Source organism: Astyanax mexicanus, chromosome 3, assembly GCF_023375975.1.
Source record: "Astyanax mexicanus isolate ESR-SI-001 chromosome 3, AstMex3_surface, whole genome shotgun sequence".
In the NCBI taxonomy this organism is placed as follows: Eukaryota; Metazoa; Chordata; class Actinopteri; order Characiformes; family Acestrorhamphidae; genus Astyanax; species Astyanax mexicanus.
In genome coordinates this window covers 10519271-10543832 of record NC_064410.1, presented here as the reverse complement: position 1 = coordinate 10543832, position 24562 = coordinate 10519271, and the positions used below count along the sequence as shown (strand labels likewise).

General features: G+C 38.8%; 3 protein-coding genes across 4 annotated transcripts in view; 2 read left to right on the top strand and 1 right to left on the bottom strand.

The window, feature by feature from the left end:
* LOC125799315 (caspase recruitment domain-containing protein 10-like) overlaps nucleotides 1-4545 on the top strand; it is a 33506-nt gene extending 28961 nt beyond the window's left edge. The window contains exons 22-25 of the mRNA XM_049475793.1: nucleotides 359-517; nucleotides 2319-2431; nucleotides 2558-2673; nucleotides 3640-4545. Of these exons, the coding sequence (XP_049331750.1) occupies nucleotides 359-517; nucleotides 2319-2431; nucleotides 2558-2673; nucleotides 3640-3844 (593 nt within the window). The 3' untranslated portion in view covers nucleotides 3845-4545. The remainder of the gene's footprint in view (nucleotides 1-358; nucleotides 518-2318; nucleotides 2432-2557; nucleotides 2674-3639) is intronic.
* Nucleotides 1-24562, bottom strand: part of LOC111189911 (GTPase IMAP family member 8-like) — a 213427-nt gene that overhangs the window by 73940 nt on the left and 114925 nt on the right. The gene's annotated exons all lie outside the window — the stretch shown is intronic.
* LOC103040713 (trinucleotide repeat-containing gene 6B protein-like) overlaps nucleotides 7126-24562 on the top strand; it is a 32389-nt gene continuing 14952 nt past the window's right edge. Inside the window, exons 1-11 of one of the 2 annotated variants that reach the window (XM_049475771.1) lie at nucleotides 7126-7221; nucleotides 9084-9119; nucleotides 12476-12563; nucleotides 12669-12690; nucleotides 13985-14317; nucleotides 15653-17391; nucleotides 18487-18754; nucleotides 20369-20530; nucleotides 22694-22872; nucleotides 24106-24180; nucleotides 24271-24423. In XM_049475771.1, the coding sequence (XP_049331728.1) occupies nucleotides 12507-12563; nucleotides 12669-12690; nucleotides 13985-14317; nucleotides 15653-17391; nucleotides 18487-18754; nucleotides 20369-20530; nucleotides 22694-22872; nucleotides 24106-24180; nucleotides 24271-24423 (2988 nt within the window). In that variant the 5' untranslated portion in view covers nucleotides 7126-7221; nucleotides 9084-9119; nucleotides 12476-12506. Of the gene's footprint in view, nucleotides 7222-8816; nucleotides 9120-12475; nucleotides 12564-12668; nucleotides 12691-13984; nucleotides 14318-15652; nucleotides 17392-18486; nucleotides 18755-20368; nucleotides 20531-22693; nucleotides 22873-24105; nucleotides 24181-24270; nucleotides 24424-24562 lie in introns of those variants that run through there. The other variant, XM_049475772.1, reaches the window with a different exon arrangement.

Below are 24562 nucleotides of genomic sequence, written 5' to 3'. Positions count from 1 at the left end.
CTCCGTCCTCTCACTGTTCACTCTCCATCCTCTCACTGTTCACTCTCCGTCCTCTCTCTGTTCACTCTCCGTCCTCTCACTGTTCACTCTCCGTCCTCTCACTGTTCACTCTCCATCCTCTCACTGTTCACTCTCCATCCTCTCACTGTTCACTCTCCGTCCTCTCTCTGTTCACTCTCCGTCCTCTCACTGTTCACTCTCCGTCCTCTCACTGATCACTCTCCGTCCTCTCACTGTTCACTCTCCATCCTCTCACTGTTCACTCTCTGACCACTCACCACCCCCATACTGTCCTCTCCAGCAGGGGAATTTTGTTGTCTGGAATAATGTGTGTTTTTGTGTTTGTGTTTGTGTGTAGGACATGAGGATCAGTTGATCCCCTACAGTTTGGTGCAGCCTGTGGAGGTTGATTGTAAACGACCTGTGGTGTTTTCTCCCTCTCTGCTCTCCCGCCGACTCATAGAGCGATTACTGCAGCCTGCAGAGTCCGGACTGCACTTTAACACCTGCCAGCCAGGTAAACACACACACACACACACACACACACACACACACAAAAGAATGAATTTTCTTTTGCTACCGTTGCTTGATCTGTAACTCATGTGGATGCAGATGCTACTCAGCTTGACTGATATTTACTGAAGCTCTGAACTAAAGATCAGATAAAACTGAGGAACATGGACAGAAAATGTTAATGTTTAATAGAAGTATTTGGACAAAGCAGAGAGAGTTTTACCACATCATTCAGGAGAACCTGTTCAGGCCCAGCAGCTCCTGAACTGCTTCTGGGACACAAGATGTGACAGAGACAGACACAATTGTTGAAGAGAAATAAAAAATAAATAATGCACATTTGTCACTGAAAAAAATGAGTATTTCTAATGTAATTTGTACTAGTTTTATTATATTATAATAGGTTAAAGTTTGTATGCTGACTATTGTCAACATTCCCCATGATGGGGTAACTTCAGGATGCTGGATTTAATGGCAGCATTGCCAAGAAAACGCCATATTTCACACTGAAAAAGAAAAGACACTAAAAAGAAAAGACTGTTATGGGCCAAAGGGAAAAAAGCAATTGGGAACTGGGAGATTGGAAGAAGGAGTTGTGGTCAGATGAGTCCAAGTTTGAGGTCTTTGGATCAAACAGAAGAACATATTTGTGAGGCTCAGAACCAATGAAAAGATGCATGACCAATCCTTATTGCCATCTGTCAACCATGGTGGAGGCAGTGTGATGGTCTGGGGATGCTTTGGAGGTGGTAAAATTAAGCTTTATAAAGAGTGTAATGGACCTTAAAGAAGGAAATCTACCACAATAAGTACTACACTTATACTATACACTGTGGACAGCTCTAGCTGTTGTGGGAGGAGCTTGAGTGTATGTTACGGAGAAAGACTGAATTAAGCTAAGCCTAGTTGTGGGAGATGTTCCATAAAGCATGGTGTGAAATCACATCAGATGGGGGCTCAGAGTGGCCCAGCAGGCTGAACGCTGCCACTATGATAAGGACATCACCGGTTCGAATCCTATTCATGTAGCTTGCCATCGGCTGCCGGAGTCCTGAGAGAGCACAATTGGCCTTGCTCTCTCTGGGTGGGTAGATGGCGCTTTCTCGACACTTCACTCCAAAGGGTGATGTTGATCAGCACAAAGTGTCTGTGAGCTGATGTATCAGAACCGAGTCGCTGCGCTTTCCTCCGAGTCGCCACTTGGCGATGCTATGTCAGCAGCAGTTCGAAAAGTGGCGTTGGCTGACTTTACATGTACTGGAGGAGGCATCTGCTAGTCTTCACCCTCCTGGTGTTGGGGCATCACTAGTGATAGGGGGAGTCTTAATAAGTGGGTTGTGTAATTGACCCTGTAAATTGGGGAGAAAATAGGATATAAATTTGAAAAATAAATCACTGATTATTTTACTGTAATCAATTTCATTGTCAAGTTGTATTTCTAAATGCTCCCACAATGCTAAATAGCATCAAATTTTACATATAAAGATTAAAGTCTTTTCACAAGTGGTATCCTGGGAGATGGCCAGTAGGAATTTATTGTCCTTTTATTTTATATTTTGCTGCAAGGATAAAATCTTGGCTTTTAAATTTCCCTATCCCCTAAAGTATCTGGCAGCACATCCATTAAAATCACTATTTTTTACTTTGTCATACATGCCTGCATATTCTTATTATGTGCTATATTTCCTTGTCTCAAGTGTGTTTTCATTGAAAACAAGAAAATTTCACAATGATCCCAAACTTTTGAGTGGTAGAGTATAATAATGATCTTTATAGCGTCATGTTATTGCTGATTTCTCCTGCAGAGCCGATCTCAGTGTGTGAGCAGCAGGATAAGAGTGTGTTCCTGCTCGATTATTCAACATCAGACCAAACCCTGGGAATCAGACTGCAGAACATTCAGGAGGTTATAAACCAGGTACACACACACACACACACACAGTTATACACATAAGCCCACGACACATTAAATATGAATACAAATATTACTTTTAAATATCTATATTTTGGTTTATCTGTTTACGTGTGTGTGTGTGTGTGTCAGGACAAGCACTGTCTGTTGGAGTTGGGACTGAGCAGTGTTGAGGGTCTCCTGAGGCAGGGTCTGTATCCCATCGTCATCCATATCAAACCCAAAGACAAGAAGGGCAGGAAGTTCCGGTAAGATTACAATACAATTACATTACCAATTACATTAAAAATAACAATGCCAATTACATTCCCTAGCACAATACCATGACAAAACAATTACAATAGAAAACAATGACCCTTTACATTACAAACACCTTACCTTAACAATTACCTTAACAATTACACTAAAAATTACATTAATAATTCCACTACTAGTTACATTACCAATCACATTACCATCGCAAAACATACACAATTACATTTGAAAATACATTACCTTTACATTACCAATTACAGGGGTTGGACAATGAAACTGAAACACCTGTCATTTTAGTGTGGGAGGTTTCATGGCTAAATTGGAGCAGCCTGGTGTCCAATCTTCATTAATTGCAAGATTAAGAGTGTGAAGGTTTAATTAGCAGGGTAAGAGCACAGTTTTGCTCAAAATATTGCAATGCACACAACATTATGAACATACCAGAGTTCAAAAGAGAACAAATTGTTGGTGCACGTCTTTCTGGCGCATCTGTGACCAAGACAGCATGTCTCTGTGATGCATCAAGAGCCACGGTGTCCAGGGTAATGTCAGCATACCACCAAGAAGAACCAACCACATCCAACAGGATTAACTGTGGACGCTGTAAGAGGAAGCTGTCTGAAAGGGATGTTTGGGTGCTAACCCGGATTGTATCCAAAAAACATAAAACCACAGCTGCCAAAATCACGGCAGAATTTAATGTGCACCTCAACTCTCCTGTTTCCACCAGAACTGTCCATTGAGACAATAAATTATTGTGGTCTAAAAACAGGTGTTTCAGTTTTATTGTCCAACCCCTGTATATTGCCATTATATTACCAATTAGATTAATAAATATTTTAACTTTTTTAAATAATACTCCCAATTACATTAAAAATTACAGCACATTTATCATCTCTCTCTCTGTCTCTCTCTCTGTCTCTGTCTCTCTCTCTCTCTCTCTCTCTCTCTCTGTGCAGTAAATTGTTGTTGTGTGGGGGTGAGGATGAGCTGATGTTGGAGCTGCAGGCTGAGGAGCTGCAGTTGGAGACTCTGCCGTTGCTGTGCTGCACAGTGGAGCCCAACATGTGGAGCTGCACCGAGGAGCTCCTGACCGCCGTGCGCAACACCATCCACAGCCAGCAGGGGGCGGTGGCCTGGGTGGAAATGGACAGGCTGCAGTAGAGCAGCAGATGCGCCAGGGGGCAGAGTCTCCACTTCTTATTCTTTTCAATTTGCACAAAAGCACAGACTTATTATTTATATACGTATTTTAATTATATTATATATTTGTATACTTATATTAATGTAATATATAAGTATATATGTAATATATAATTATAAATGAAATAATTTTATATTTTAATGAATAAAGAAGTTTTATTGTTCATTTAAAATTATTTCACTCACACATGCACATACAGCTCTGGAAAAAAAATAAGAGATCACTTTAGTTTCTGAATCAGTTTATGTTTGAGTAAAACGAACATTCTTGTTTTATTCTATAAACTACAGACAAAATTTCTCCCAAATTCCAAATAAATATATTGTCATTTAGAGCATTTATTTGCAAAAAAGGAGAAATGTCTGAAATAAAATAAAGATGCAGAGCTTTCAGATCTCAAATAATGAAAAAAAAGTTAATCTTCATACCTTTTTCAAAAATAAGTATTTGGTACAATAACCCTGTTTTTCATGCATATTGGCATGTTCTCCTCCACCAGTCTTACACGCTGCTTTTGGATAACTCTATGCCACAAAACCAAGGTCATTCAACCAAATCTTGATTTCTGAACTCCTAAAACTTTATGAATATTAACTTGTTTTCTTTGCATTGTTTTGAGGTCTAAAAGCTCTGCATCTTTGTTATTTTAGCTGTAAAGAAAAAAAAACTTAATTTTTTTTTCAAATATATAATTTTATTTAAATTTTATTCCATTTTCTCCCCAATTTACACAGCCAATTACCCAACCCACTCATTAGGACTCCCCCCTATCACTTGTAATGCCCCAACACACCAGGAGGGTGAAGACTAACACATGCTTCCTCTGATACATGTGAAGTCATCCACCGCCTCTATTTAAGCTAACGCTCGGAGGAAAGTGCAGTGACTCGGTTCAGGTACATCAGCTCACAGACGCCCTGTGCTGTGGACATCACCCTAGGAGTGATGTGGGGAAAGATGGCCATCTACCCACCCGGAGGGAGCAGGGCCAATTTTGCTCCCTCTGAGCGCCGGCAGCTTGATTGCAAAGCTGCATGAGTGGGGATTCGAACCTGCAAACTCGCTTTAGACCCGTGGACCACTCGGCGCCCCTAGAAACAGTAACTTTTTGTTTGAAAGTATGTAAACGTAGAAAATCTGTCTGTGTGTGTGTGTGTTTGTCAGAGTGAAATAATTTCAAATTAACAATAAAACTTGTTTCTTCATTAAAATATTAAAAACAAATAATTTAAACATTTATTAATATGCCATACCATAGGTATGTCTTTGTTAAAGAACATAATACAAAGTATTTCAGCATTAAATTTTAATGTTTATCAGCATCCTGTATCATAACTACATCTCTGCTGTTTGTAACAAAACAAACCGTGCAAAAGATGCATGAATTCCGATTTGACCGTTCACATTAATCTCACATGTCCATGGATCAGATATGTATCCGATTTAGGACCACATATGAAAGTGATTCAAATCTGGTTTGGAAAAAAAAACAGATTTGGCACGTTTACACAGCCATGAAAAAATCAGATCTGAGCCACATTGAGCAAAAAATCAGATTTGAGTCACTTTATTCTGGTAATGTGAATATAGCCATCGACCCCAATCCGTTTTGATCTCTATCATTAGCGCCCCCTAGAATCTGATTAATCCAGAGGAGTCAGCCAGATGTATAAACAGACATTTTTTGATGCTCTCAGCTTCACTCGGTTTGCACATTACCTCATTAAGGTCAAGAGGGCTTTACTCTGTTACCATATCATTTATAGCAGTTACTGAATGAGGAATATTAATATTAATAATTAATTGGTGAAAAATTGGTGCTAGTTGTGGTCTTTCAGAAGCTTTTATCACATATCTTTACTTTATATCATCCTTAAACTTTATAATCTTATTTTTATACCAGTGTTTTTATATGTAAGTCCTTTTTGACATTTTCTACTGAGCCAAGTTGTTTATAAACTGTGATGACTGAAGAATAAACAATAAAAAAGTATTTATTTGTTCTTTTTGGTATTTTTTATCAGCTGCTGAAAACCGTGGTCACAGATCAATGGAAATTTAAAGAGGACATAAGAAATAATTTAAAATAAAAGGATATGCAGACAGGCTAAAACGTAGGCCTGATTTCTCTTGATTAAATATCAGTAAATATGGTGGTGTAAATATAGTGAGTTTATACCATGAATTTTACTACACTTGATACGACCTTATTTATTAAAACGATTTTTTCAAGAAAAAAGAGGCAATCCCGCGCTGCCAAGCTCTGCTACATGTGCCTGCAACATATTAGAGAGCAGAATGCCATATTAAGCTACAGTTATTAGGTCTGTTTACTGAACATAAATATAATAAATATAACTAATAATATCGTACTGTGGAGATTTTTAAGTATATTGTATTTTTACAGTTCTCTTTGTCATGTGTGTGCAGCATGTGGTTTTGCATTGTCTTGTTGCAAAAACATGAAGTTTGTAGGTTTGTAGGCCTGAACTGCAGGGACTGATGTAAATGACAAATTAAATTGCTGCTTTTTTAAATTGCATTACTTTTTATGATTTCACTTATTTAAGCAAGACAGTGAATACGTTTTTGTCTACAAGCTTTTTAACATATAATGAATAACAACATTAAAAGAAGATATTGCATTTTTCATTAATTGCAATGTAATATAATTTTATTTTTTGGACTGGACCAAACACAGTTCGGCCAATCAGAATTTTGCACAGAACTGTAGCTACAACATTTTTTGTATCATTTGTATCATTCGGTTCATTTTGCACAGTGCCCTGATGATGATTTAGCATATTTTCCTTATGTGATGCATACTGTTTCTAAATTAGCAGCTTTACATGAACACACACAATCCACAGCTCACAAACTGTACATCTGTAAATGTTATTTTGTACTTTTAGAATGTTTTTAGATTTAAGCTCATAAAAAATGGAAAGAGGTGCACATTACTTGGAGTAATTAATAAAACACAATTGTGCACAGTGTGGCTGGTGAGCTCTTATCTGTAAAGGACACTTATGACTTAATGGAACTTCAGATGAGACCGTTACTTGGTCAGTGCAGTACGTATTGTAGTATCATGGCTTTTGCGGCTCCAGTAAATCAGTTGGTGTGTCCACGGACACAAAAACGTATGGTTTCACTTCAGCATTATCGTAACACACGCTGTCTCAGTACTGTGTTGCCATATTGGTGCTAGCTGTAACACCTCTGCACAGCCTAATTCTTATCCTGCATATTCTCAAATGTGCTTGCAGCCTCGGACCTGGATGCACCGTGTTGTTTTTCGTGCATCTAACGGGGTTTTATCTGGCTGCACTAAGCTCTCAATGTTGGATCCTATCAGGGTACTAACAGTCATAGGATTGAAATTAATATTTGGAGATCTGGAGAACAGCATAACCTTAGTTTTCTTAGCATTTAAAACTAATTTTTGATTGTATAAAGCAGACTGCAAAGCATTAAATGAGCTTTTCAATTACTACATCTGCAGAATCAGCTGAACAGTATAACATTGTATCATCTGCATAAAGGTGCACTTTGCAATCTGAGGCATAGGTAATTTATATTATGTTAAATAAAACTGGACCCAGGACTGAGCCTTGTGGTACTCCTTTGTCAATAGCAGTTATGTTTGATTTATGGTTATCCAGAATCACACATTGTTTTCTATCTAAAAGATAATTTTGGGCCCACTACATTGCATTTTCATCGCATTACATTGCATCTTATGCAGGTTTGCCAGTAGAAGACTGTGGTCAACAGTGTCAAAGGCTTTTCTTAGGTCACTAAAAATGGTAGCACAGTGCTTCTTTCTGTCTAAGGCATGTGTACAGGTCATTTAAAACCAGTGTGGTCGAGTTTTAGATAGAGATAGAGTTTTCAACAAAAAATTATTTGAGTTGTCTGTTTACTAAAGATTCAATTTTTTTGGCTAAGCATGATAGTTTTGAGATGAGTCTATAATTATTTATATCTGCCACGTCTCCACTTTTATGCAGAGAAATAACATTAGCTGTTTTCCAGATACTGGGAATTCTGCTAGACACAATAATAAGGTTAAATATATGTAATCATTATAAATGATAATTTTCTGAGGGTTAATAGTAGCAAGAGCATTAGACACTATGCATGGGGAGAAGGTTTGGAGTGTGAAAACACCATGGTTCTGGTTAGCAGTAGAGGTAAGGTCACACTCAATCATAGGCATGCTTAATTTCAGTCCCTTTTAGAATTAGTGTTTATTACATAACAGTGTAAGTGGCAAAACACAAACATAATGGTTCATGCTTAACTGCCATAGAAACTCAAAACTCATTGTTTGAAAGTACTTAAATATCCTCCATCTGCTTATTTGCCTCCAACAGCAGGTACAGATACCTCCCTCAGATGAAGTCTGCTGGCTAACCTTGTTGTGGCCTGTCCAGGGTTTTCAACCAACATAGCAAAATACTGTACTCAGTTTATATAGTAAACTGGCTGTTATCCATAGCTTTTGTTCTAACTACTCATATTCGTGCAGTTTAATTCAATACTATCTGCTGACTCTGCATTTTGTATATTTGAATGTTTCTTTTTTAAATATTAAATGGCATAATTAATAAATCTAAACAATGCTTGTTTTGTGTTTTAACCTAAATAACTTCAGATAATTTTCTGATTAATTCTAATTCAGATCCAAAAAAATGGTTGTTTTTGAAATTGAAATTATTTTCACAAATTTAAAATCAAAGTTTAAAAATCCGGTAAATGTAATTTAAGATTTTAATGGTATAAACAGTCAGTGTCTGGCTGCCCCTGTTGTGTTTCTAAAAAGCTGGTCTCCTCAGCGCCCCCTGTGGAAGGAGCGCGTCTCTGCAGCGCCCGCGGTGTTTTTAACCAGCCCCTCTCTGCACCGCCCCCCTGTGGAAGAACCCCGTCACTACACCTTCCGTGCACTTAGCCAGGAAGACTTCGGGCTGAAATGGCCGAATAACAACAATTCAAACGGCTTTAACAACAAACGCGTTTTAAACAGCCTGCTCGTTTATTTACCGCCTGCTCGTTTTTTTCTCACGTGCTTTTTTCTTCATTGTTTTCTTATCCTGCATATTCTCAAATGTGCTTGCAGCCTCGGACCTGGATGCACCGTGTTGTTTTTCGTGCATCTAACGGGGTTTTATCTGGCTGCACTAAGCTGCTGCTGCTGCTGCTGCTGATATGCCATAGGTAACAACTCCCAAGGTAAAGTAGCTAGCGCTGCTGGTTAATTCATACGACGGCTGGAATGGGAAATTAATGAATGCATGCTAGTTAAAAATGCGGGGAATTGGGGCGCTGTCGCGGTGAATGCACGGCTTATTACCGGGTTACTGAGCTCAGCTCGTCCGCCTGAGAGCCCGGAGCTGGAGCTCGGGCTGGAGTGGAGCTGAAGTTTAGTTTTGGTTCTTATGTTGTGGAGAGAGCGTCTTCTTGTTTGTTTACTGCTTGTTATTGTAGCATTCTGCCCCAGACCAGAACAGCGGATCTGACTGCTGGCTGGTTTTAATGTTCTCTGCAGCACGATTAATTCGATTTGAGCGCACATGCACGAAGTAAATCGAATCTTTAAGCAGAAAAATTCGCTTTTGCAAAAACAGATAGGGATAATGATAACAGCTGAAACTATGGAGATAAATAACTGATATATTATGTGTTTTAAAATGCATTTCAGTTGGATTGAGATGAATAAACATGTTATAACTGCATTATAATAACCAAATTGAGCTGTTTTAACATTTTAACAGTCTCGAAAATCGCTTAAGCTAAATACGTCATCCCCCTGTTCTAGTTAGCTAAATAACGTTAGCTAAGCTAACAGGGTAGCTAGCTAACCTAGGTTAGCTAAACCACATATGTATCTAGTAGCAATAAATACTCATTTAGATCAGTTTTCTAACATTTTGGTTGGAAAGCAATGTAAATATATCCCCGTAAGTGTACAAATAAACGTGTATAGCTACTCTATTTAGCGTTATTTATTAGGCATGTTGGAGAGTGTTAGCTAGCTAGCTTGTTAGCATACTAAGCTAACAAGGCTAGCTAACACTTCTTGTAGATAACAAACAGTTGCAGCCAGGAAACATAACTTAGCTAATGAGCTAGGTTGTATTAATTGTGTGAATCATTTCATAAATATTTAGGTTTGTTTTGTACTAGTTGTTTCTTTATAGAAATATTCTGTTTTTATCCTTTGCTGCTTCTAATCTAGCGGCTGCTCGCAGTTAGCTCGCTAGCTAAGCTAGCTATTAGTTAACCGTCAAATTTATCAGCGTTTTGCCGAGAGGCGAGGAAAGAAATAACATATTTGGCGTTATTAGATAATAAAAACTATGTTTGTGAACAGTTAACACTCGTACTTAACCCTATAAAATATTTTAGAGAATTTAATTTAAACCCTGGCTCGAAGCTAAAGTTGGAATTTTTCGTTCCACCTTAAATGCTGAAGTTCCCGACTGGAACTGCTGCACCGTTTAAGGTGGAACGGAAAATTCCAATAAGCAGCTCTTCTCTCTGGGATTAGCTTTCCATCCACCCACTTGAGCGGCTTAAACTTCACTCTGTGTCCAAGTGAGTTGAGCAGCCAGGGCTTATTTGGATCTCATTTGGTTGTGTCCTGAATTAGTCAATTTAAATCATTAGCTCTCATTCAGGCTCATTCAGGGTTCAGCGCACTGCTGGACCATAAGCCAACATTTATATCAAAATATATTTCTTAATTCTGGTCGATACGATATAAAAAAAGATATCAATGTGAACAGTATAGCCACTGACAATAGTGTAGTTAGTTAATCACACACTGATAGAGCTGGGTGATATGTTAAAAACGTTATACCACGATATTTAAAGACCTAAATACTGTTTTAAGGCGATTTTTAAATGGAATAATGGAGATTTTTACCTATAGAAGCTGAGAGGGAATCTCAGTTAATAGGATGAGATTTTCTTTTGGCAGAAACCTGTAAAGAACTTTATTATGTGGCAGTGGTTTTCATATTTTACACTTATCCTTAACTGAAATATAAGTAGGTTATGTTTGCTCTGTGTTTAACATAAAAGCTGCATGTAAGCTGTTTAGCGTTACTGTTAGTTAAATATATAAACTTAATTAAATGTAAAGGAAGCAATAGCTTTCACATCACTTGTTGCTGTTTACAAAAAATAAAAAACATAATCGAGAATCGCTCATATTTTAGGAAAATATCGAGATTCGTTTTTTTGTTACAATATCACCCAGCCCTATTACACAGTATTTATTATGTTTTTACACTATTCTGCTATTTAAAGGCTCTTTAGTCAGTGTATCATTTATCAGTTGAATTTTCTAAACATTTAACTTAATTAAAACAAATAGAAAATTGGATGTAAAAATTATAAACAACTTTTTTCCATTTAGTATACTAAATATATACTAAAAGGGATTTTAATTTAATTTTCTAGTTTTTCACTTCTGCCTGTTAAAATCAGGATTTAAAGGGAATTTTGAAAAAAAAATCATTTTTAGTTGTTTTTATTTTGGCATCTTGTAATAAAACCTGTTGGTTAAATAATGGACAATAATAAAACCAAAAATCCCATTTCTTCTTTACTAAACTAAATGAAAAAAAACTTTGGAAATTGAAATTGAATTAAAATAGTATTGAAGTTTTGAATTTAATTTTAATTTTTTATTTTCCGAATTTAGCAGCCAGAAAACTGAATGAATAAACATTACATTGACACTCTTTCATGCATAGTACAGTGATTTTTATTCTATTTCTGCTGCACATTATCCAATTTAACACTATTTTTAAACTCTCTGTAGTGAAATGTGCAGTAATGACAGTTTCCATTTAGCACTGATGATATATCGTAAATATGCTTATTAAAGCATTTATCTATCTGTCTATCTATCTATCTATCTTTCTAACAATATCAATGTAATTATAGTAATCTGTCTGTCTATTCATACATCGATTCAAATTCAGAAATTAAGCCTCTTACAATAATTTGGGTATTGACTTATTATTTAGTAAATGGACGAAATTACCTAAACACTGTTTTCAACCTTAATATTACTTAAGATTCACCAAAATTACAATTAGGTCTGGAACTGAAACCAAACATAATGAAACATTTGATCAAAGCCTAAACGCTGAACATGATTTTTGCAGGTTTTAAATAATTTTGTTACTTTTTCATCATTGCTGCTTTTCCCTACACTAGTTGTGATTTGATCTTATTGTCAGTAACTTGATTGTTCAAAATAATAGTTTATAGTTTATTTAACTTTTCAGTCAAATAATTTCTTATTTTGCAGAATATTCATTGCATCCTTAAATACTACCCATTGTTTTCTTAGCAGAAGAGACCATTCGTGCGAATAAGACTTTAATAAAAAAGTATGCTATTGTTTAACTGTAGCGTAAACTGGTCTTATAATGGCAACTGTATCATTTATCACAATTATTTCTGGGACAGTAGATCATCCAGAACAAAATGATTTTCATGACATATAAGAAAGAATAAAAATGTGCCCAAACACAAAGTTTGACAGCTTTGGGATGTTGTATCTGTTTCAGAGAGGAGTGTTAGGAAAGGGAACAGTGTTTCATGGAAGACCTCAGAAACACCAGAGAAGAACAAAGTCACCAGGAGCTTTCTCACGAGGTGTGTAAAAAAGAAATCAAAAAGAGTTTGATTCAGATGTGCAGTGATATAAATGTTTTACTACAAATGACATACTCAAGACGTGTTTTGTTCGTCTTTTTTCAGGACGCTGAACAGACAATTAAAGGTAAGTAATTACCAGATCTGTAGTTGATGTTCTTGACATAACATCAGCAGTTTAAAGCACACAAATATCTGTAAATATGAAAGAATTAGTTTTTTATTATTGACATCTTCCCCTACATTTATGTGTGGCGTGTTTAAATCTTTGCAATCTTTGTTTATCATATCGGTCTTTGTACATATCAGTTGGTCAGCAATGTTGGTTGTTTTGATAACCTGCTATTATATCTGTCTTGATAGAGTATTTGTATCAGTCATAATTCAAGAGGGCAAATGTGCTGATGAAGTATTTCCCAACATTTATGCTAAAACTAGCAGAAATTAGACGAACATGTGGAGAAAAAATCAGCTAAAACCCAGTCAAAGCAATAGATCCACAGATGTTTTTATGTTCTACTATAAATACAAAATGTCTGCATGCAAAGGTACAAAATCTAAGTGGAGTAAAGGCTTCCAAAGGAGAGAACGAATTCATGCCTCTGTGTGTGTGTTTTCTGCTCTTTGAGATCATGATCTACCTGGTCCAGCTACACACGCATCTTAGTACTGCCCTCTGTAAATTTAGAGATAACAGATGCACTGTGCATGCAAGATGCTAACAGTGCAGATCAAATCGTTCGTGTGAAAGAGACCTTCCAAATATTCCTCCAACAAAAAACTCTAAAAGCATCACATCGTCCAACCCTTTTTAAAAATGTTAAAGATTGTTGCAGGATAGCCACAATGCTAACAGCTGGACTAGATTTGGAGCATATGTTAGTTGCGATGCTAACAGCCAACCTCAGCAGGATTAGAGCAATAATGAGGCTTTGTAGGATTAGGCTAGTTTAGCCACGGTTTGAGGTTGGATCAGACAAGAAATAAATATAAATATGAATATAAATAATGAATATAAATCCAGAAAACTGGAAAAGTACACTAATACTATGAAGGTTTAACCCTGGACTGATATTTGTTTATTTATGGCAGTTATCTAGGTCATAAACATGTTATAGAAATTTAATAATCAATTATTACAGTAATAATGGGCTAGACTGTTATCTGTCCGTGTCTAAACAGTAAGCCTATCTTAATCTCTACTGTTAAAGTATAAATGTTAGTCATCAGTGAAAAAATCTCAGGTTACTAATAAGTAATCACCTCAGGATTAATTGTTTGGTCACAAATCTAACCTTTTACGATTTGTCCTGTTTAGCTTGATGTCTCTTTGCATCTGTCTGTCTGGTCTCTGTCTATCTGTCTGTAAAAGTGGTTCAATGATGTCAATTTGACTGTATTTTAATTTTTATTTTTTTCAGAATTGACCTCTCCTCCGTCGGCTCAGTCCCCCAACCCCGTCAGCTGTGTGTCTCCCCGCACTGCTTCCTCTCCAGCCTCTGCCCCCTGTCCTGCTCCTGGGGGAACTGCAGCTTCCCCCGCGGGTGGGAACAATGCAAAGCGGACCACTGTGGCCAACGGACAGCCCCCCTCCGGAGCGTCTGCGCGGTTCATGCCCCGAGAAGTGCCCCCTCGCTTCCGTAACCAACAGGAGCCCAAAGTTCTGCTAAAGAGGGGTCAGCCACTAGTGGGAGACATTTCACCACCCATCCACACGGGGGAGCTCTCAAATGCAAACACAGTGCACTGCTCAGGTGGGTCTATAAACTATAACTCTAATTTTACAGTACCTGAAGCTCTTCCAGAAAGAAGGAATGATGTGGCCCTAAAATAATATCACATTATTTCAGTGTATATTTGCAATTCATTTCAAGAATATATTACTGCAACAAAAAAATAAAAAAATGCCTTATATAGTATACCAGTTTTAAAGATTTAAAGATCTTTTGATGTTTGTCTATTTTGTAACTTACAGCAACTTACCAGTAACTTGTTACTTATAGTAACTCCTGAATTTGAATAAAATAATAATTATGTAACAAAACAGTCATTGTGTAAATACCCTTAAAGCTTCACAGTACACATCATAGACTGTTTTAATGAATTCTGCTATTATTACAATATAGATTTGGTAGATTAAATTGATATAGATTCTGATATATTGGGTATGATGCAATATCGCTCACCCCTACTCTCACCTTTTCATTATAAACGCTGGTAAAAATGCCTGAATATTTCTCTAGAAGAAAAAAAAGAATAGATGTGCAAAAATCTGACTACATTTATTTATTGTAACAATAGATTAACTCCTATTTATAAGCAGAAAAAATCTGAGGTGATCTGAGGATAATCAGATTCTGCTGTGGTGGGGCATCAACACAAAGGGGAGTCGGATTCTGACTGGAAGCTAGAATTCGTCACAGCACCTGGCAAAGCAACATGCATTTACATTTACATTTACATTTAAAGTATTTAGCAGACGCCCTCTTATCCAGAACGACTTACAACAGTGCTTCGATGTTACTTCAAATATCCAAAGCTAGTTTGTAGACTAGGATCAAGAGATACACGGAGCTTGATCATGTTTAGAACCCTAGGAATCTTTTTTTTTTTTTTGATTAGTTTAGGAACTGAAAAGATGTGTCTTTAGTCGACGTTTGAAGACGGCGAGTGACTCTGCTGTTCTGACAACCAGTGCAAGTTCATTCCACCACCTTGGTGCCAGCATAGAGAAGAGACGGGATGTTTGTTTTCTGTGTGTTTTGAGGGATGGAGGTTCGAGCCAAGCCGTACTGGAAGCTCTAAGAGCTCTTGGTGCAGATCTGGCTTTGACCATTGCCATCAAGTATGAAGGAGCTGGTCCGTTTTTTGCCTTGTAGGCCAGAGTTAGGGTTTTGAATCGGATGCGGGCGGCAACAGGAAGCCAGTGGAGGGAACGCAGCAAAGTCAAACATAACTAACATTCTACAAACCAGTCAATATGAAGTATAGAGATGATGACAGGATGTAGTACATTTCTTTAGTCCGCTCACTAAACTACAGTGTAAAATCAAAAATAAAGCCCTGTCTATGTGTACGTTCTTCCTCAGATTCTGATGTAGATCCTGCCTCTCCTCTCTCCTCACTGTCCTCTGCCACTTCGACTTATGCAAATTCCACATGGGGGCCGGTCTCCGGAGCCCCGTCCCCCTCTCAGGGAATGGATAAGGCTGTAGTAGTGGACGGCTCTGATCTTAAAGCGTGGCCCAGTATCGCAGAGGGCAGGAGGCAGCAGGAGCTTTCGGCCCAGAGCAGCAGTGCCTCGTGGGGGCAGGAGAGCGAGTCGGGGCTCAGTGGAGCCGGTGGGTCGTTTAGCCCCAGCATGATGTGGGGGCCGTCTTCTCAGGCTGATGCAGCAGATCGGTCATTCAGTTCGGAGGTGCTGCCCCCCGCTGGAGTGGAAGAGAAACCACGGGACTCCAGCAGCACTCCTGTGGATTGGCTTGACTGCAAAGATGTCACTGTGGCTGAGTCAAAGTCAGCCCACACTGCCTCCCACGAGACTGCCTTGATTTCAGACAGTGTGCAGCAGCAAATGCAGAGCCAGGACAGAGTCAATAGACTAGAACAAGAGGCAGGACCAAAACAAACAAGTGTTGCTGATGTTGCTGATGCTGCGGACTGCGCGGGGGCCTCACAGGTTCCTGCCTCCAATGACTTAAATCCAGCTGCCTCAAGAACTGATGGGTGGGGCAGTAGGGTGGATGCTGGGGTCAAGAGTGAAGGCACGTGGGGTGCTGGAGACAGCCGGGAGATGTGGGGAAGCGGTGGTGGTAATGTTAATGACAGAGGGGTATCTCAGGGAGCGTGGGGTGAAGAAGCAGGTGGACTAACCAAGAAGGCAGCTACAGCGTGGCCAGCAGGGGGCACCAGCGGGAACGCAAAAGACAGCTTTGCAGGTAGTTTACAAGACTCTCAAATGCTTGCAACCAACATCCAAACAGCAATGGATAATCAGAAAGCAGGGGCGGACGACAGGGAGGGTTCGGAGAGCGATTCCGTAGGACACGGAAGTGGTGAGGACACAGGGAAGCTCGGCACGCCGAAGAAAGCCCAAGCCACCCATACTGAAGTGGCCTTACAGGGTATGCTCACTCGGAACGACCTGGATCCCAGGGTGCTTTGCAACACTGGCTGGGGCCAAACCCAGATCAAACAGGGCGTAGCCTGGGACCTTGAGGCAGACAGTGGGTCAGGATGGACTGAGCATGCTAAACTTAATGCTAACTTAAACAGCGCTAACCTGCCTCAAAAGCCTCAAGAGGGCAGTCAGGCGAGGGTTGCCAGAAACCAGGGGTGGGGGGACACCGGGGGAGGTTGGGGGGAGCCGAGAGAAGAGAAGTGGGGTGGCGAAAGGGACGGAGAATGGCGTAGTCGACCAGAACAGGGTACTGTATCCAGTGGATGGGGCGAGGCCACGGAAGACGAGCGAGGCGGCAGGTGGGCTGAGAACAAGAGGGATAAAGGGGGTTGGGAGCAAGGGGGTGGAGGCGGGAGCAGAAGCGACTGGGGGAAAGGGGACACAGAATGGGGAGAGGAAAGGGGGGTAAAGCGAGGGAGTCAGGACGATGGTTCCTGGGGCAGTTCTGAAGAAGAGCGGCGGAGAGGGTGGGGAGGGAAAGACGTGGATGCTGGAGTCGGACAGCACCAAGGCTGGGGTGGAACACAAATACCAAACAACCAAACAGCACTGAAAGGCCCAAATCAGCAGCAGCAGCAACAATCCCAGGCCCAGACTGCACAATCCAGAGGCCCGCAAGACCCCAGGACTCGACCCGCAGGGCCTCAGGTAAGGGTGGGCTGCATGAAGAACATCAAGTAATTATTTGGAAATTTGTGATTATTGTCACAGATTATTGATTATTATCTGTCTAAATGTACTCTTATATTTTATTACTCGGCATCTGATATAACTTTTTTGGAAGAAGAAGCAAAGTTTTCAAACTGCTATTCTAATTTGGTATTCTGAGTATGGCTGTGATTAAAATTTTACATCCCGATATAGGCCACTTCATATTACGATAATGATATATATCACAATATGGCATTTGAAGTCAGTGAATGCGTTGACATGTTGAATTAACAGTAGTCAAGTAAAAGTATGTTTTCATATTTGTATATTTCTCTAAGAGACTTTGTGCAAATTGTGCAGAGGACACTGGTGCAGGATCAGGATTAAGAAACACTGTTTTATATGGTTAATGCAGGGACTCTTAAAATGAAAACCGTCAGACATAGAAAATACTGAAGTATTCATGATGGGAAGTGTACAAATTTCCATCTTCACTCACTGTCATGGAAGTGTACACTTCAAGCAAGACGCTAGGGTTTGGCACAAGAATTGGAACAGACACAACACTAATGCTTAACAGTGGCTGCTGGTTAAAAAAGCACACCTTTTGTATTTAACCATACACATTCCAGCTCAGTCCTGTTTGGAGTTTAGGAAAACTATGTTAAAATGGTATTTGCAACAGCACACACGCACGGAGTCAGTGAATCAGTGCCCAGGCATGTTGTGTGTGTGTGTTTGTGTTTGTGTGCCACGGACCTGTTCCCCGTTCTGCTGTGCACTCACTTTTCTTTCTTTGTGTGGCAACAACAAGGCTGTTTATTGTATTTGCATCAACTGAGATTATAGAGTGTAATACAAATCAATAGACAGTTTTCTGTCATCATACAAATACATTATTATATCGCACAGTCCTTTTTCAGAACCCTCTAAACAAAGTAAAAAATTTTATTCAAGATTTTTATTGTCATATGCACAATAGAAACAAGCATTTACACTGTACAATGAAATTCTATATTAGGTATGTTTGGTATTTTAATATTACGCTATTACCACAATACTAATAGAATGTTGTTTTACTGCGTACCCTAGCCTCAGACCCAGAACCAAAGCTCAGGATGGACATCCGGCCCCATCCCTCATGCGCCCACGGCTGTGGAGCCCAGTGGATGGGAGGAGCCCTCGCCCCAGTCCATCAGCAGGAAGTTGGAGATAGACGACGGCACAGCAGCCTGGGGCGACCCAGCCCACTACGACAGCAAGAGCGTCAATATGTGGGAAAAGAGTGGCCCCCCACAGCAGAGGGGTCAGACCACCCGGCCGGCCGCCACTGCCCCGACCAGCAGAGACAAAAACACAGGTACAGAATGAGCTACACAGTTTATAATGTAAAGAATATTTGATGGAGAGGGGCTGGCTTTACATTACATTACATTTGGCAGACGCTTTTGTCCAAAGCGACTTACAATAGTGAAGTACAAAAGTAATAGAAGTTTAGAGGTAAAAACATTTTTAGATAGGGCCTAAAGGAGGACAAAGGGAAATAATGGGATAGAGGAGTGAAGAAGGGGAAGAAGGAAAAGAGGTTAGAAGTAGTTAGTGTGTTAGAGGTGTTAGGAGAGTAAGTGCTCTTTGAAGAGCTCTGTCTTCAGGAGTTTATTAAAGATAGTGAGAGATTCTCCTGATCTGGTAGTAGAAGTTAGTTAGTTAGAGGTGTTAGGAGAGTAAGTGCTCTTTGAAGAGCTCTGTCTTCAGGAGTTTATTAAAGATAGTGAGAGATTCTCCTGATCTGGTAGTAGAAGTTAGTTAGTTAGAGGTGTTAGGAGAGTAAGTGCTCTTTGAAGAGCTCTGTCTTCAGGAGTTTATTAAAGATAGTGAGAGATTCTACTGATCTGGTAGTAGATGGTAGTTAGTTAGAGGTGTTAGGAGAGTAAGTGCTCTTTGCAGAGCTCTGTCTTCAGGAGTTTATTAAAGATAGTGAGAGATTCTACTGATCTGGTAGTAGATGGTAGTTAGTTAGAGGTGTTAGGAGAGTAAGTGCTCTTTGCAGAGCTCTGTCTTCAGGAGTTTATTAAAGATAGCAAGAAATTCTCCTGATCTGGTAGTGGAAGGTAGTTAGTTAGAGGTGTTAAGAGAGTAAGTGCTCTTTGAAGAGCTCTGTCTTCAGGAGTTTATTAAAGATAGTGAGAGATTCTCCTGATCTGGTGGTGGAAGGTAGTTTGTTCCACCATTGGGGAACTCTGTATGAGAACAGTCTGGATTGCTTTGTGTGAATGCCTTTATATCTGTGCTGATAACGAAGCTAGTAAGAAAATTTCCAATTAATTAAATTTAAGTTTAGAGAAGTAAAGAAGTAAAGAAAATATTAAAGACATTACAAAAGAGATTTGGTAGTGTAAAAACATTATTCATATTGTTGTTTGTTAAAATATAAAAAACAAACAATAGATGTTTCATTTAATAAGGTTTAACATCCTAAGACGCAAACTCTTGCATGGCATGCATTTTTTATTTCTCTCTGCTGTTTGGGCTAAATGGCACCTGATTAGTGTAAAAAAAAATATCTTTTTACATGATGTAGTTTCTGAGAATGATGTGTAAAACTTGTGCCTGAACACAGCAGCATTTTTTGCCTGAGTACAAAACAAAAAGTAGAAACAACAATTTTGCCCCTTTGAGCAATATGGTTTATTTGAAGTGTTGCTTCAACATGAAGACATTAAAAAAAACATAGAAAAAAAAAAAAATAGAAACTGTAGTGTGTTAAACTCTTCTGCCATCACTAGGTGACAGTATAATGTCCTCATAAGAGGACACCAGACTTTTTTAGAGCTTAATTTAGTGTTGTGGTCTAGACAACTCAAAATGTGATATCCACACATGTCAACGTAATATTATATACTTTTAATATTACATGTAATTGTTTAATACTGTGCTATGGTCAGAAATTACCCTGTTTTTTGTGTTTCATTAGCCCCTGCAGGGTGGGATCGTGGTGGTCCTCCAGAACCGGCTGCGGATAAAGACACAACAAGCTGGGGAAAAACGTTTGATGCCCCGTCAGGTTGGAGGGACTCTGAGGATTCTGGAAAAGGGGGAGGATGGGGCGGCTCCCACTCCAATTCAGCCAAGTCTGGTAAGATTGACCCCATACATCTAACCAAAAGGGGTCCAGCCCTGTTTTTGGATTTTACAGCAGTTATACAAACCTGATCCGGATTTGATAGACTAAAATAGGGCTGCAGCTATTATTTATATATTTATAAATAATTTATAAATATATTGTTTATAAATTATTATAGATTATTTTAGTATTCGAGTACTCTACTAAAAAATAGATTTGATTTATCGAGTAATCAGATAAAACATTTTTGCTTGGTTAAAGAGCAATTAAAAAAAAGACACAATAGAACACAAGACATTTCACTTAATAATGAATAACCAATTGTTTTTTTTTTTTTTGGATAAATAATATATATATTTTTTAATTCACAACATACACTTCCAAATGGCAAATACAAATGAATAAAACACAATAAAAATGAATACCACAAGTAGGGTGTGCCATCATATCGTACGCGATAATATCGCCAACATTTTTGAATATCGTGAACGATATTATACCCTGAAATATCGTGCCATATCGTGCCAAACACTCACCCCTAATTATCACAGCAGGGTCCTACTTTTTTGCTGTTTAAGCAAAAGTAAAATTCACAGATTTCTTATATGGAGATATTTGAAGATATTTGGAGTGCATTATTAGTATCATGACATCCTGGATAATTGACTTCTGTTAAAAATCTGCTAAAATTCTTGTATGTTTTTTATATCTCAGTTAGGGGTGTGCTCTATAATATTGTATACAAAAAATAAAATGTAAGTTTTGTTTTGTTGCAGTAGTGTATTTTTTATTTTTTTGTCATATCGCCAAGAGTATCATTATCGCGATAATACCATGAAATATCGTGATATTATTTTATGGCCATATCGCCCACCCCTAACCACAAGTAAGAAATATCTTTAATTACATTACTTTCAAATTTGGATTTCTTGTAGGTATCAAATTTTGGGTATTAATCAATAAAAAAGCATAATCATTGGCTTTGTGTCGTGCATCTTAGCTTCTGAACAGCAGAGACGTTGCCAGTTCTGGATAAGCGTTCTGCATTCTTTACCACCAAGTCAGTGGATTCTCCTTCTTGGACATGGGATGCGCTCTAAAATATATCAGGACCTGTGGAATAATTGTGACATCAAAAGTATTTAAAAATTGGCTTTTTTGATTATTTACATTTTGGACTACTTGGGTCTAATTTAGGCCTGGACAATATATCGATATCGGTATTTATCGTGATAAGAAATGTTTAAAAAACGGTGATATCATTTTTGTGGCATATCGATTATTTACAGAATTTTCACAGGCCGTATCTCGGCCGCACTTCGCTCCACACCTAAAACCTCCCGCGATGAAGCTAGGCTGCGCTCTGGTCCGCACCTATAACCTTCCGCGATGAAGCTCTTTGATCTGTTAAATATGTTTACAAAAGAATAAAAAGCTATGCCTCTGTTGTAATGTAAAGTTATTTATATTGGTAATATATATATAGGTTATAGGTTTGTGTTTGACAGAGATGTCATGTTTTTATTTTGCTACATGCAAATAAAAGTGAACATTGATTTATTCTGACCATTTATTATTTCTAAAGTATTATACAGTTTTTTGTGAGAGGAGGCTTTAAAGACTTAAATTAAAATTTCAGACATTAGTGTACAGATATCCATTGCAGGGATTCTTAGCAGTTTTTCTGAGGCCTTCAAAGTATTTATATTGATATCGAAATTATATCGTATTGACCGAAATTAAGGAATATATCGTGATAGAAACTTTGGCCATATCGTCCAGCACTAGTCTAATTACATCACTAAGACTAATAATACAGTAGGTTCATGACCATGCCTTTATGAACGCTAAGATTGACACCTACTGCATTGGGGCACATTAGGCACTAGTGGTAATTAATATTTTTTTCCAATAATATTTTATCCAACAAATAAGAGACAAACACGTGTCAAAATAAAAGTCGTGAAAATACCACGCTCTGAGTTTTTAAATTAAATAAACAATTATTTGGGCACAGAAAATAATTCTTATCAATTTTTTTTTATTGAGTAACTCGATTTACTTGAGTAATCGGTATATCCCTAGACTAAAACATTGCTAAAAGACTGGATCTTTGAGTGCAGGTAAAGCCTAAAATGCATTAATCCGTAGCTGCTGCACTGTATTTCTCCTTAGGTTCAAAGTCTATGCAAGAAGGCTGGGGTGATGAAGGCTCCAACAGCTCACGCCACAGCAGCTGGGAGGAGGAGGACAGTGGTCCTGGTGTGTGGGGTGGCAGGGGGCCCCAAGGTGGCTCCTCATTTACTGCTGGAGGGTGGAACCAAGGCCAGGGGGGCAAGAGAATTTGTGGGAAGGTACGTGGCAAGATCTTAGTCTTAGTATAACTCTCATGATTTTCAGTCATCTGCTTTTCTCAGTTGAAATGACTGATTTGTGCTAATTAAAACGATCAATTAGCATTAAGTTGTCTTTTTTGTTTTTATTTTCAACATTATGTCATACACTGGGATTTAGTGTCACAGGGTTACCATATTTTTCGTACTACAAGACACACTTATAATCCTTTCATTGTCCCAAAAATCATCAGTGTGCCTTATGTATAATTTTACCAGTCAGGTTGTAAGGAGCAGTAAAGCCATTTCGCTAAAATACAGTTTTAAAAAAGAGTTCCAGTTTAGTTCTCCAACAGTATTAGCATAAGCTGCAAAATGCGCTAAATGCTAGCTTATTGGTCTTCCAGATGTGAGTATTATAGAACTGGAGCCAGCTAGCACTGCTGCAGCAGTATTAGCATTAGCTGCTAGCTGCACTAAACGCTAGCTTTTTGGCCGTCCATTTGTGAGTATTATTGGCCTGTAGCCTGCTGCTAATCCCAGCTAGCACTCCTGAACCAGCATTAGCACTAGCTACTAACCGCTAAGCACTACCCTTTCGCTATGTTAAAACGAGCTACATGGGGCGAGCTGCTAGCTAATATCGCCCTGGCTTACCAGAAGACTTAGGGTTCCACAGTGTAGCTCTGTCAGGTGGCATTAGATACTAGCAGCTAGTGGTTAGCCGCTAATGCTAGTACTCCAGCTTTTGTGGAAATCTGTAATTCTAAGCTTATTGTAAATAAACAGAAGAGCTTTAATTACACAAATAAACAGTTTTAAGAAGAGAAATCTGCGTAGATTAATATCCAGCGCTCGCTTAACTTTTCTGACTCATCTGAATTCTTTTTTTTTTAAATACATTTTACTTAATTTAACTAAATACTTTAGTTTACTTAACCAAAAAATAGATGTTTATTGATTGTGCGCCTTATAATCCGATGCACCCTATGTATATAAATAGACCAGGAAATAGATGTTTATTAATAGTGCGCCTTATAATCCGGCCTTATAGTGCGAAAAATACGCTATTTAGTACGTTATTACCCCATTATTACTGAGCTGCAGATCAGTTTGATTTAATTGGGATTAGAACCCTTAAATTTGCAGCAGTATAAATCAGGTAAGATTAGATGCCATATGCTGCTTTATGTTTTTACACACACCACAAATACATCAACACAGACCTTTCTGACATGTATTTATTTTACTTAGGGTCCTCCGAAAGGGAACGGGGGAGACTCCTGGACGTCTCCAATGTCGAGACAGTTTTCAAACATGGGGATTGCGGTAAGATCACAGCTCATCACCTCAAGGATAGATATGAGAAATGGTTGATGTGGTGTCTAATATCTTATTCTTGTCTCTGTTTGCGATTAGGATGAAGAGGCAGGCGGTGCCTCAGACAGACCCCGGAGAGGGATGAACGACTTTAATGGAGAGATGAGGAAGGGAGGAAGGGGAGGAATGGCCTTCCGCTCACAGAGCTCCAAAGATATGGGCCCTGGGGAGACGGGACCCTACTATGATAAGGTACAATGAATAAAATATTTTTACTGTGTTAGGGAATCATAGTTAAGAGAAGGCCACACTGAAGGCCAGGCTGACTTAGCCTACAATTCACCCCCAGCACATATTGCAAAGAACTGGTTCTTTGACCCATAACAACCCA